At 45.4% G+C, this 14,335-nt stretch overlaps 1 protein-coding gene across 2 annotated transcripts in view; it reads left to right on the top strand.

Annotated features, from left to right (window-relative positions):
• FIBP (FGF1 intracellular binding protein) overlaps positions 1-14,335 on the top strand; it is a 65,699-nt gene that overhangs the window by 39,459 nt on the left and 11,905 nt on the right. Inside the window, exons 8-9 of one of the 2 annotated variants that reach the window (XM_066582305.1) lie at positions 12,926-12,989; positions 13,080-13,166. In XM_066582305.1, the coding sequence (XP_066438402.1) occupies positions 12,926-12,989; positions 13,080-13,166 (151 nt within the window). Of the gene's footprint in view, positions 1-12,925; positions 12,990-13,079; positions 13,167-14,335 lie in introns of those variants that run through there. The other variant, XR_010787083.1, reaches the window with a different exon arrangement.

The following is a 14,335-nucleotide window of genomic DNA, read 5'->3' as shown; positions in this document are numbered from 1 at the left end:
CAGTTGGTGATTAAACCGGCTGATAAAGGCGGTAACGTTGTAATTATGACAAGAGAGCAATACAAAGATATGTGCGAGCAGTTATTAGGTGACACAGCAACGTATAGAACGCTTACATCAGACCCAACTATTCAGTTTCAGCGGGAATTGAGAGAACTCCTCGTTAAAGCACTAGAAGGAGACCTTATTTCTGAGAAAGAATTTGACTTCATATTTCCTTTCCATCCTACAACCGCAACCTTTTATGCACTACCCAAAGTGCATAAAGGTGTTATCCCACTTCGTGGGAGACCTATTGTTTCCGGAGTAAACAATCTGACCCAAAACTTGAGCGTATATGTTGATCTAGCAGGAGTAGATTGGATTCTCAGGTGTCAGACACAGCCGAGGACCCAGAAGGAAAAGACAGAAGCTGCTTTTAACTGCTTCTGCCTTCTTTTTTACAGCCTACATAACGCTTAGTAAGCATTACTTAGAGAATACAGGAAGTGGCAGTGCCGTTTCCTGCACGAGACCCACGATCACGTGATTGCTGGCGATCCTCAGGATACAAAAGCTGCAGGGTCTTAGCAGACCCCTGACCAGCTCTGACAGTGACAACTGTCACAATAGGGGAATACTTTCCCTTGCAACTTTTATGGATGCACCAGTTACAGTAGTAAAGTGTGACATAAAAAAATACAGTGTTAATGTCGCCCTGACATTTTAGATGACATCAAGGGGGACATATACAGCTATAGGACACTTCCAGGCACTAGACTAGCAAGCATTAGCTTGGTGTCTGTTGGAGGCAGACCTTCTTTCCATTGATCTTCAGTGATTTCTTCCTGACTCTGGGAATTCAGGACTGGACTCTCCCTGTTACTCTACCAAGGAGGACAAACAGAGTGGCATTAACCACTGTGTTGCCAACCCAAACCTCAGAAGACAAGGAGACACAGTCAATGTTAGTTTGATCCTGACCCACCAGCTATAGTGGCCCCCACTTTGGAGCACTCCCTTCCTTTCCAAAGGCACTGGGGCACGGACTGCTGGAGTTTGACCTCTTGGGGCCGAAGGGTAAGTCTTTCTCCACCAAGGCAAGTATCCCTACTTCTTTTCTCCTTCCTTTCCTCTCTCCTCCTTCTGCCACTACCACCACTAACATTTGGCCCACAACCCCACTCCTAACTTGGAATACCTCTTGGTGTGCAGCTGGTCTCCATGACCCGCTTTTTTAAAAATCCTGGGCCCTTGTCTTTAGGAGCACTACTGTTTCCGCTCTGGGGAAAGTTTGAGGCTAGGGCCTTGCAGTAATTTCGTGCCTTGAAAATGGTAACGGCCGTTCATGGCCCACTGGCAGGCCTCCCAGACATCTCCAGACTGCTAGCCTCTGGCGTGGTGGGCAGTCGACATCTACTCTTTGCTTGTTGTGCACTTAGATGCTTTTCAGACATCCACTGTACTTTCCAGGCCTCAAGCCTTACTTTAGGCCCCAGCTTCAGCCTAGCATCCGGCACTCCGGGTGGGAGGGCTTGGACAAGGGAGGGCTTCCTGTCCTGGTTTCCAATTAGAATTTACTCTGGCTAGGGGCGGGTGGGCTTCTTGTACTCAGTTCCTCCTCGCTCGGTTCCCTTCTTGGCGCCAGAACTCGCTCCAATTGGCTGCCGCCCCCTCTTTTAACAGAACCCGCCCTCGGGTCCTGTTTTCTTCCTCTTCATCAACATTTTTGATGTGGCGTGCTGGGACCAGTAGTGCCCTAACAAGCTCTTTGCTCATCGGCTAGTTTCTCAAGAATGGGGAAGCACTGCCTGGCAGCTAGCTCCCCCTCTATTGCTCCTCCTGCAATAGTAGTAGGTCCATTTAAGAACTCTCTACTGCCCAGTACGTACTATTTGGTGCCATGTCTGACTCCAGGGTCGATGGCTCCATAGAGGGCCGAGCCAAAACCATACATTTTCTGTGTGCACACTGTAGTACCAAATTTTCATGTGGATAATCTGAGCCATATTGCCACAACTGTCTTCTATGAAGTCAGGCGACCAGTGACCTGCTTGCAGGCACTCTTGCTGTCTTACTCTTGCTGAGCCAGAATAAGCACACTTCCTCTCTCAGCTGGTATCAGACCTTACTAAAGCGTCTACCACCATCATGGATAGGCTGGACTGCTCTATCAGTCAAATTCCAAGTGTGTCTGACAATGATGATTTTGCCAGGCACAACTCTCAATGGGGTAGATCCTAAAAAGCAGACTCGGCCTCCCCCTCAAGGCACTCTTCCAGTTCTCCCACATCGGCATTCCCCCCAGCCTCTATGGGGGAGCATTCTGAGCTCTCTTCCAGAAGAAAAAGTCGCTATAAGGGGGAATTTTCCGACTCTCATTCAGACAAGCAGTAAGCTTCTAAGGTTTCTTCTATGGTCGATAGTTTGATAGTGGCAATGAAGGAGATCCTTCAGATGAAGAATAATCTGCTGACCACTTCTGGTGAAAAATTTTGTTCAGGCGCCAAAAACTTTACGCAAAGGTTTTGCATTCCTGGGCATGGCTAACTAACAGCATGGCAGGATGCTTTTAAGCTGAGCTCCCTAGGGGTGCCCATAATCCTGATTAAAATCCTGAGCTCTGTTGGACTCCGCCGGCCTTATTGAGTGTACTCAGCCACAGCTGGAAGTACTCCTTCTGTGTGCCGCTGGAAGCCGCGCATTGGGAGGTGGCCTTAGTGTTGATGGCAGTGCTTCTCCACCGCTACTTGCTGGCAGCTGAGACCCTGTCCGACAAACAGAGCCACTCTAGGACAACGAAGGAAAACACAATAGGAATGCGCCACAAGGTTCGCCTTCGGATTCTTTGCCACATAGAACCAATCCATTGGACTTAGGGAGTGCTGCAGGACATGTAGAGGGCTTCTCTTAGATAGAGAGCCCCCCAAAGAAGAGGGATATAAACAATGTGGTGTTAGAAAAAATGTCCCTGCACTACACGGTACTGTGATGAGAGAATAAGTCTATCCAAAATGGGAAGAAAACGTAGAGGAACAACCCTTACTGGTCAGGAGGGGGGTATGATGCTCAGAAGCCCCCTCCTTGAAGTGCCTACTCCAACATCAAAGAGAGATACACTCAGGTCCATGGAGGTATAGTCTGATGCTTTTTTTTTTTTTTTTTTAAACTCCTTTTTATTAACATTTTCATAGATTACAAACATGAGCAGATAATTCGAGAGTGTTAACATATAAAATTGTATCATATGTAGTACTTTTACAATAAATTTACATTGTTGAAACTCTTTCCTGTGCATATTCTTCTCTAGGTTTTTCACAAATGTTTTGGTTTTTTTTTAATTTTTTAATATCTAATCTGTGTAATTTTATTTCTTTTTCTTTTATTACTCCTTCTCTTATATATTATAACCTCTATTAACCAATCAAAACAAACATTAAAACATTAAAGCTCGTTGATGATATCAGCTGTCAGTGGAACCTTCCATGGACTAAATCTCTTGCTATTGGCTCCCCTCACGACACCTTCAATATTCCCAACCTATCCCTATCGTTCTGACTGTAGTACCATGTTGTGTTGATAAATTGCGTCATGCATTCTTTGATTTCATTGGGGTTGAGAAATTTTTCAATAAATTCCCTCCATTTTTTGAAAAACTTTGGGGCTTGCGATTCCGCCTTCCGTTCTATTTCGATTCTTTCCATTTTTAGGAGATATTTTAATTGTTGTATGATCTCTTCTATTTCCGGGGGCTCGGCCTGTAACCAGTTATTGAGGAGACATCTTTTACTAATCAGGAGTATAGTATGGGTCATTGTGGTCTTTTTTTGTCTCGTCCGGTAGTATGTGTAATAATACATATCTGGGGTGTTAGCTGAAGAAGTTGGCCCCCCATGTCTTGCACTAATTTCTGGACCTCTATCCAAAATGTATTAATCTTGGGGCAGTGCCAGATGCCGTGCAGAAAGTTCGAGTTAGGTGATGTACACCTCGGACATGCATGTAGTCTTGCTGGGCCGTTAGGGTTTTGGTGTTTGTCAAACCCCTAAATTGCTCCATGTATTATTTTGAAATGTTTCTCTCCATCTTTCGTTCAGTACCGCCCTTCTAACTGAATTCCAACTCTTAATTATTCCCTCAGGTATTTCAGGGTCCTGTAGGTCACGTATCCATCTTTTAAACACATTTGAGCCATTGTCTTTCCCTTCCCCCCCCCTCCCCCCCCCCCCCCCCCCCTTCCTAAATCTGGAATATAGTGTTGAAATTGAGTTTTTATAAGAGTAATTATTGATTAGGATATCTATAGGGTTAAGGATTGCCTCTTTTGAGATATCGGTTAGCCTGTTTCGTAGAAAGTTTCTCACTTGTGCATATGGGAGGAAGTGGGATGCGGGTAGATTGTACTCTTCACATAGCTCTCTGAAGTTTTTATATCTGGGGAATTCCGAGTGAATGAGGTGTTGGACCTTTAGTATACCTCTCTGTTGCCAGGTTTTAAACATTTTATTTTCCCGTTCTTCTTTAAATTCAGGATGGTTCCATAATTCCATATGTTTGGAGATTTTAAATGGTAAGGCATACAGTTTACGGATTACTTTCCAGGCTGCTATGGTATCCTTGGCCATGACAGAGTGTTTACTCTCTGTAGGGAGATTAGAAAAACTTGTAAGCAAGAGTGTATTTAAACTCCATGGGCCAAGTAATTCCGCCTCGATCGTTATTGGAAAAGTTATTCCCCCTTAGCCAATCCAAGGAGTGTCTCATGAGGCTAGCTACGTTATACATTCGAATATCTGGAAAGTTTATGCCTCCCTCACTCTTAGGGAGCATCAATTTTTTTTTTTAGGGCGATGCCAGGTCGTTTCCTTGACCACAGGAAGGCCGTGAATGCTTTGTGAAGTTTCCCTAAGTCTCGTCTTTGTAATAACAGAGGTATTATTTGTAGTGGGTATAGTAATCTTGGGAAACTAATCATTTTAATTATAGGATCTACCCAAGAAGGAAAGTGGTAGGTTGCTCCATTTGTCTAGTTCTTTGGTTATTTTGAGTATCAGAGGGGGGTAGTTTAATGAATACAGTGATTCTGGTCTTTTGCCTATGTGTATTCTCAAGTATTTGATGCTACTCTTGACTATATTAACTGGGCAGTTTTTGAAAGGTGTTTCTGCCAATCTGCCTCGAGGTGAAATATCTAATAGGTCACATTTCGTGGTATTAACCTTAAATCCTGATTTTTATTTTATTCCCCCCCCCCCCCCCCCCCCAAATTCTTCTAGTAGGTTGAAAACTCGAGGTAAATCGTTGAGCGGTCGACCCAGCGCTATCAGTATATCGTCGGCGAATAACATAGTTTTGACTGTTTTGTTCCTAATTTTAATACCTTCAATTTCTGTAGTGGTCTCTAGGAGTCTTGCCAGGGGTTCTATTGCTAAGTTGAATAGGAGTGGGGATAACGGGCATCCCTGTCTAGTACCCTTCTGTAGGGAAAATTTTTGGGAGAGGAAGCCTGGCGTATATATCTGTGCCTGTGGTGAGGAGTATAGGTTCCACAAGTAGGCGCAGAAGGGGCCTCCAAAGTTCATTTTGTCCATTTCTACTTTTAGCCAAGGCCATAGGACATTATCGAAGGCCTTCTCTGCGTCTATCGCGAGAAGGGCTGGTGAGGGGTGAGATAGAGGGTGTATTTTGATGTCGTCTAGTATTGTCAGGATTTTTCGTATGTTCGTAATGGCTGAGCGTCCTTTTGTAAAGCCAGCTTGTAATGGGGACATTATATGGGGCATAATGCCAGCCAGGCGGTTGGCCATAATTTTTGCCATCAGCTTTAAGTCTGTGTTGATTAAAGATATTGGTCTGTAAGATCTTACGTACATTGGTTCTTTTCCGGGCTTGGGCAGCAGTTTGATATGGGCTGTATTCATTTCTGAGGGAATGGGACTGTCTTTCATATATCCTTTAAATAAAGTTTCCAGTATTGGGGCTGTCTGGTCCTTTAATATTTTAAAGAATTCCCCTGTGTAGCCGTCCAGTCCAGGGGCCTTATTTCCCAGGTTTGATATGCATTCTTTAATCTCTGTTAGGGATATGGGGGAGTTTATTTCCGCCTTATGATTTTCAATCAATGAGGGCCAGTGTATGTTTGAGAACATGTCCCTTCCTGATTCTGCATCCGTCTGTGTGTGGGAATAAAGTTTTGAGTAGTAGTTAAAAAATAGGCGGTTAATGTCTTGTGGGTGGGTTTGCATTTTCCCGAAGGTGTCTTTTTAAGCCCACTATATTAGATCTATGAAATGGTCCCCTTGCCAAGTTAGCCATTATTTTCCCTGCCCTGTTCCCATATTTGAATAGTTTTGCTTCTTTACGCGAGTATATTACCGTATTTTCCGGACTATAAGGCGCACCGGATTATAAGGCGCACTTTCTATGAGCGCATTATAAGCAATCTTGTTTCATATATAAGGCGCACTGGATTATAAGGCGCAGCACATTAGTGTTGTGCAGGGGCCGGAGAGGCTTCTATCAAGCCTGATAGAAGCCTGTCCGGTCAGATTGCGGTTGCTAGGCAGCCAGGGGCCTTCTGAAAGGCCCTAGGGCTGTCTATGCAGAGCGCCTAGCAAGTCGTGCGCTAGATGGGCACTCTGCATAGGCAGCCCTGGGGCCTTTCAGGAGGTCCCCGGCTGCCTAGCAACCGCACATCGTGGGACGCTGTACGGGCCCCCTGAACATCGGTTGCAGGCTGTTCTTACAGCGGGCACCCGGCGGCAGCAGTTCTGATGAGCCGCGCCGCTCGTTAGAACTGTTAACACTTTAAATACCGCTGTCAGAGCGGTATTTAAAGTGTTAACAGTTCTGACAAGCGGCGTGGCTCGTCGGAACTGCTGCTGCCGGGTGTCCGCTGTAAGAACAGCCGGCACCCGACATTGTATGGAGCAGGATCCACCCGCGATCCCGCTCCATACTACTACTTGTTTGACTTGCGAACAAAACGGACTTGCGAACGGGCTCCCGGAACGGAACCTGTTCGCAAGTCGGGGAGCACCTGTACTGTAAAAACCCAAGTGAAGAATAAATTCATAGGCGCACGGGGGGGGGGGGGAGGAGCATGGTGTGTGCTGTGGTATGCCGCCCACGATAGAGGTAAAGGATCCTGTATGAACCCCTTTCTTTACTGTCGGGTTCATATATAAGGCGCACCGGATTATAAGGCGCACTTTCTATTTCTGAGAAATTCTCAGCATTTTATGTGCGCCTTATAGTCCGGAAAATACGGTAGTTGTTCTCTTTTATGGAGCCATGCCTCATAAGACTCTTTCGCTGACTTCCATTTTTGTTTATTATGGTCATTCGGATTCCCTTGAAACTGAGTATATGACTCACATAGCTGTTCACTATAATGGCTTATTTTACCTTTTATATTCCTTTTCAGGGAAATCACATGCTATTATTTTGCCTCTTATAACCGCTTTGGCCGCGTCCCACAGTAGCTGAGGATTGTTCGCGTGCGTTTCGTTGTCGTACATGTATTCTAGCCACCATCCCTTTAGTTGGGTACAGAAGGTTTCATCTTCGGCTAAGAATGCTGGGAATCTCCATATGTAGTCTGTACCCTTTGGTGCTTTCTCGCTCAGGGACTATATCACAGGGGCGTGGTCTGAAATTACCATATCGCCTATAGTTATATTAAGTGTTCTTGGTATTAATTGGGGTGCTACGAGTACGTAGTCTATCCTAGACCATGAGATGTGTGCGTGCGAAAAGTGTGTATACTCTCGTCCCTCTGGGTTAAGTTCCCTCCAAGTATCTTTGAGTCTGGAGGTGCGCATAAAGTTTTGCAGATTGGTATCTTGGTATCTGGTGTTGTCACCCCTAGTACCTTGGTTGCGGCGGTCTTCTGTCGTTTTGAATGCTGCATTGAAGTCCCCCACCACCACCACCACTTTGTGAGCCTCCATGTCAGTAAGTAGCTTATCAGATAATTTTGTTAAGAACTGTTTGTTTGTGTTGGGTCCGTACACGTTATAAATGCTATGTTTTTCCGCCCTTATTTTTATATGTAGGTTTATAATCCTCCCCTCTGTGTCATGCCATTGGTCCTGTGCTTCAATGTTTAAGCCATTTCTAATGAGGATCTGTACCCCTGCTTTTGAGTGTACTGATGGTGATCCATACACTTCCCCTACCCAGAGGCTTCGCATACGGAAGAAATCCTCCTTAGTTAAATGGGTTTCTTGGAGTAACGCTATGTCTACTTTAAGCCTCTTGAGGTGTCGGAGAACAGCCGTTCGTTTATGGGGTGATCTATGCCCTTTAACGTTCCATGATATAATTTGCATCACTTAACGTATTATAATTGTAGTCTAACGTCAGGTGGATCGTCCCCTCTAATCACTGCAACGAGTCACAAACTTTAAACTCTAACCTTTTAACTAGAGCTTTCCCTGTCCTTGGTGCCTTTCTTTTTGCGTCCGATGGTTAGCACTGGGATAGCCTTTAGTCGGACACCAGGAAGGAGATACTATGCTTTCTTCCTTGGGGTAAAATGCCTCGCGTAGATCCCTAGGAAGAGTGCATAAGTTGACTTCCTTCAATTCCACTTCGTGAGCAACGTGCGAGAGCAAGGTTTTGTAGTCGTTAGCTTGCGACTACGTCCAACATTAACCTAGTTGCTCCCTTGTGGATCACGATGTGGGATGAAATGGAATAATCTTCCACTTCAATTGTTTACATACGTAAATGTCTTTCTGCTTCAGCTATTTGCATTTTCTAACGATGTTACATGTTATAACATTATGATTGTAGTAATTGAAACCTGTTAAATGTTCTGTTTGTATCAAATGTCCTGAGACGTGTCTTCTCTACCCCTGTAATGTCTCTCTTGTGCAGTCTCATACTCACGACCGAAGGTCTCAAGGGGTGGGATCTGCCGTTATGGTATTCTTACGGCATTGTTCCCTGGATGTCGCCACTTCTTTTGATGTTGATGGGTGGCTTGGGGTGTCATCCTGCAAGCGGTCGTTTTCATCTGTCGATAGGTTTGGTCGACTCCTTCGTTTGTCTGGCGGTCTTCCTGTAGTCGGGGAGGCTAGCTCCTGTTCCGCTTTCCCCGGTTCGTGGAAAATAAGAGTGTCACGATTAGCATAAAACACTTTCAATATTGCCAGATATAATAGTGCAAACTTTATTTTTCTCTTGTAAAGTTCTGAACTGATCGGGGAGAACGCTTTTCTCTTACACTGCACTTCGGCTGAATAATCTGCAAAGATTAAGATTTTGTGTCCCTCAACCTCCAGCAAGGTGTTGCGACTCTTGAAATTCTGTAAGATTAGAGATTTGTCTGTGTAATCCAGGTATTTTACTATTGTCGGTCTTGGGCGTATTCTGGACTCTGCATTTGCGTTAGTATTTGTGTTTACGGGACGTCTGTCTGGGCCTAGACGATGGACTCTTTCGACCCTGCAGTTATGAGCGATATTGGGGATCGTAATCTCACATAGCTGACGTAAGTCTTTTTGTAAATAGGGCTCAGGGATTCCAATAATACGTAGGTTGCTGCGTCTAGATCTGTTTTCTAGGTCTTCCAAACGATCCCAGAGTATTTTGTTGTCTCGTATGAATTTTTCTACATTTTTAGTATTAGCGCTATGCTCTGATGATATTATTTCCATGTCATATTCTATTGAGTCTAGGCGGTTGCCATGTTGGGACACTGCATCTCTAAGTTCGCGTAAGGTGCCGGCTACGGTGTTTGCCAACATTGTTTGTATGTCTGGGGCGATAAGCCTTGCCACCTCGATAGCTAAGGTCTTATAGTCCAAGGTTGGAGTGTCTTGAGATAGAAAATTTTCTTGGTCTAGCGGTGGAGGGGGTGTAGCAGGAGGGTTTTTATGTGGGGTCGCCTCCTTTTCCGGTAGTGTTTTAGCCGTGGCCTTTGCTGGTGTTTCAGCTTGCTTTGCTTTAGTTCGCCCCATCTTGACTACAAATTCCTCCATAAAATAATTCAAACCGTGGAATGCTGTTATATATATTGTTGCACGTGTGCCAGAGAGAAATTATGTAGTGTATAACGCCAGTTGGAGACCTATTGGTTTTAGTGAGCTCTTCGTTCCTGTAACTAATAGTTATCCGACCCAGCGTCCTCTCCTCCTTCTCCTTATGCGGGTCGCGTGTAGACGTCACTTTGAGTAGAAGTCGCGGTGTGTCAGAGGTATGTGGTGCCAATTAGTTGATAAACACGGATGCCAAGATCAGGAGGGCTCCTTTAATGTGTTGTGCTGCTTCACTTTAATAAAGTCCCTCTGTAGCCCCTGGGGTGTCTGAGGGGCACAGTCTGTGGTGATTTAATCCCACTAGGAGGAGACCGTTGGGAGTTAGGTTCTGCTCTTTCTCCCGTGCAGTATATCTCACTGCAGCAGGGAGCCTAATATGGCCGCTGATTCCACGGAGGGGAGGGGAGGGGTGCACGTGCTCCTCTCCATTCTGCTCCTGTAACTGTGCTGTGGGTGAGTCTATCAAGCGCCCGTCTGACTGCCACTGGCTCCCTCTACCCCAAGGTTTTTCTCACCCTCCGTGGCAGGATGCAAGGAGTCCCGGTCTGGTTCTGTCCTCCTCCTTCCCGGTCCCTGTAGGTAGTGCGGGGTAGCGTCGGCACTGTCGGGCGGTCAGCAGTGTGCTCGTGGAGGTTGGCGCCGCTGTCGGAACTCTCTCTCCGCTGTCTCCCGGAGCTCCGCTGTATCAGCTGAGCCGGAGGATCAGTCGGTGAGTCGGCAGCAGCTAGGGGTCTGGGTTTTGCTGAGCGGGTGAGCCGGAGCACTTCTTCGCTGCTCACTCCATGGGGCTGGAACCGGAAGTCTAGTCTGATGCTTTAATGTAAAAGGCAACGCGTTTTGGTGCTTAAACAGTAGCACTTTTTTCAAGCCACTCATATCTGCTGGGACTGCTGTGTGGGGTCACTATTACCGCTGGGGGCCGTTGTGGGGGTGTCACTATAACAACTGGGGGCCGCTGTGGGGGTGTCACTGTTACCGCTGGGGGCCGCTGTGGGGGGGGTGTCACTGTTACCGCTGGGGGCCGCTGTGGGGGGGTGTCACTGTTACCGCTGGGGGCCGCTGTGGGGGGGGGGGTGTCACTGTTACCGCTGGGGGCCGCTGTGGGGGGGGGGGGGTGTCACTGTTACCGCTGGGGGCCGCTGTGGGGGGGGGGTGTCACTGTTACCGCTGGGGGCCGCTGTGGGGGGGGGGGGTCACTGTTACCGCTGGGGACACTGTGGTTGGTCACTATTACTGCTGGGGTATGTTTTTACATTTGGCAGAAATGCTGCAGAAGGTCCTCAGCGGAAATTTCCGGGGCAAATTCTGCAGCATTTCTGCATCCAAAAAGCAGTCAAAATCTGCACCTGGTCTATTTTGAAACAGTCCTGTCCTTTTAATAACGACGGAGGTAAAATCGTACGTCACAATAAGCCCCACCCCCTGACGTGTTGGCACTTTGTGATAAATAAGTGGGTTTTAGGTCGCAGTTTGAGCACTCGGTCTCTAAAAGGTTCACCAACACTGGGCTATCTCATAAGCACATGTTTGAAGTGCAGGGCTAACTTATTTAAAGAGTAATAATGCACTGTATGCAGGCATACTGTATTACAACTGTTGCCTACAAAGAAGGTAAGGGCTCATCGCATCTGACAGTGTACACAGTGTATGCTTCCAAATTTCAAGCAGAAACAGTAATAATTCATTGGAAACAGCAGAGTACAGCTGGCAGAGAGGACGTCTGATGTTGGATTGTCTGAATGTATAATGTGCGGAATCCAATGACAGATGTCTGGTGAACTTGCTATAAACCCGCTAGTTTATTGCTGTTTTTGTTTTTGTTTTTTGTTTTTTTTTACAACTGTTGACATAAGACATCACTTCTTAACAGCAGGTGACTATCAGCTTATTTACACAAGTGGTGTTGATTTGCTACTTTCTTTTTATTTTTTGTATTAAATTGTTTTCTTTGAACGTATTTTGTCACTTTTTTAAACCAGAGAACACCCCCCCCCCCCTTCCCTACAAAGTCTCTCTCGTATTTATCTTCTAAACCAGTGTTCCCCAACTCCAGTCCTCAGGGACCGCCAACAGGTCATGTTTTCAGGATTTCCTCAGTATTACACAGGTGATGTAATTATTGTCAGTGCCTCAGATATTACCACAGGTGTTCTTACCATAGGATATCCTGAAAACATGACCTGTTGGTGGTCCCTGAGGACTGGAGTTGGGGACCCCTGTTCTAAACCATCCATGGCCACTTAGAAATTATTGATTTATGAATTCCATAAAAATTGTTTTTCTTGGTTTATTCACCTTTGTAGGAGATAGATGATTTTTTTTACTACTTCAAGGGAACAGATTTTTTTTTTTTTTTTGCTGTTGCTTTTTCTTCTTTTGTTGTTTCTTTGTCGTCCCCCTCCCCCTTGTCCTTGCAATTTAAATAGATGAGAACAAGATATAAGATCAATTTTTTTTTTTCTTCGGGCCGACGCATGCGCGGGGCACATCACTGATGTGCCCTGCGCATCCGCCGGGCCGAAGAAAGACGATCCGGCCGCGACGCAGAGAAGATGACGCCGCGGCGAAGGGAAGATCCGGAGCGGGCGAGAGGTGAGTTTATTCTTATTTATTCTTATTTTCTGCCCTCATGTCCGCGGGGCAGGAGGGACCCGCTACGGATTCTCCATGGAGATTTTCCCCGTGGACATGAGGCCTAAATCCCACAGTTTGGGTTTTACAGTGCGTATATAAAGGCTTATCTCTTGCCCCTATCCTATGTAAAAACACAGAAGTATGATACACTCTTATGTAATAAATATAGTTGTGCTAAGAGACAATTTAGAGGTCATCTGTAAGATCTCAACCCATTGCAAGTCTTCTATAGGCCCAATATCTTCCTTTTTTCCTTCTTTTCTTAGTTTGGTCTGTACATCACTCAGAGGCAAAATTGCAGTGTTCCATGAAATGGAGGCAAATTTTAAGGTAAGTCCCAAGCTCTTTTGTAATAGCACGGCATAACGGGCCCTGCACTGATATGTTGGCATTAAAACAGACTTTATTATCTCTATACAGACACTCTCTAGGGCTTTAGTGAACATTGGAACAAGCCTTACCCATAACAAAGATGTGCGAGATTTCTTCATTGATCTTGTGGAGAAGGTATACATGTTCATTCTTCTATGCTGACTTCTATATGAGCAACTGGAAATACTATTTTGATCGCCTAGTTATTTTTACATTAAAATTCATAATTTAATTGTTGGGGCTTATTGGCTTCTACATCTTTCACAAGGCCAAGAGTTGAAGGTCAAGAGATCAGCATTAATAGCAATTCCCCATATCTAATGTTATCAGAAATAGCCAAATTTGACATTCAAATAAACAAATATTCCAAGTGCAACCAGGCACATTCGTTCAATATCTCCACAATGCACAATACCACAATCCAATATGAATTATAAAAAAACCACTAAATTAGCCAGTAAATGGAATTCTCCAGACTATATTTTGCCCATATACTTCTTCTATTGTGTATGCAGTGCTTTGATAACAGTATTTAAAGTTTCTCTAAACTGGAAGTAATGGGTTATACTGTACTTTATTTTAACAATACAACACAACAACCTAACTGAAAGTATCACTGTGGCAGCAACAGGAAAACCCAACATTGGCTCATCTGAGCCAAAGTACATTGCTTCATGTCTTGTTTTTGTTGTGCTTAAAGAAAACTAAGTCAGCCCCTCCTGGGGCAGTGAAGCCTGCCACTCCATTGCCAATGCAGTGCTATAAAACAAAGTCGCCACTTCCAACAAATAACTTCAATGTGAAGGTGCACGTAAGCTGGGGCTGCGACAAGTACAATAACAGAAACACACACTTCATAGCTCATACGCATTTATTATCTTCAGAAAATTTCCAAACCATTCTTTATACTAATTAGCTGAAGATGCAAGCACGTATTTTAATATTAAATATGCATGACTGCTAAAGCGTGTGTTTGTTACCGTGTTTCCCCAAAAGTAAGACCCTGTCTTATATTAATTTTTGCCCCAAAAGAGGCACAGTGCCTTATTTTCAGGGGTGGGGCTCATACTCACCTGGTCGGCGGCGTGGCTGTGATTGGCTCATCGAGCGCCGGCTGTGATTGGCTGCTGGCGCTCGATAAGCCAATCACAGTGCTCACTTTGCTGGAGGCGGGGTATTCAAAGCCCTGTCACCAGCAAAGCTGAGATGGCAGATGGGGAGGACTGTGCAGTTTGCCGCAGCGCTACTGGAGACCATCGGGACACCGCGGGCCAGGTGAGTATTGATTTTGTGATTGGGGGGGG

Source organism: Eleutherodactylus coqui, chromosome 11 (genome assembly GCF_035609145.1).
Source record: "Eleutherodactylus coqui strain aEleCoq1 chromosome 11, aEleCoq1.hap1, whole genome shotgun sequence".
NCBI classification, from domain to species: Eukaryota; Metazoa; Chordata; class Amphibia; order Anura; family Eleutherodactylidae; genus Eleutherodactylus; species Eleutherodactylus coqui.
Note: the sequence above shows the minus strand (reverse complement) of the source record. Positions and strands in the feature narration are given on the sequence as shown.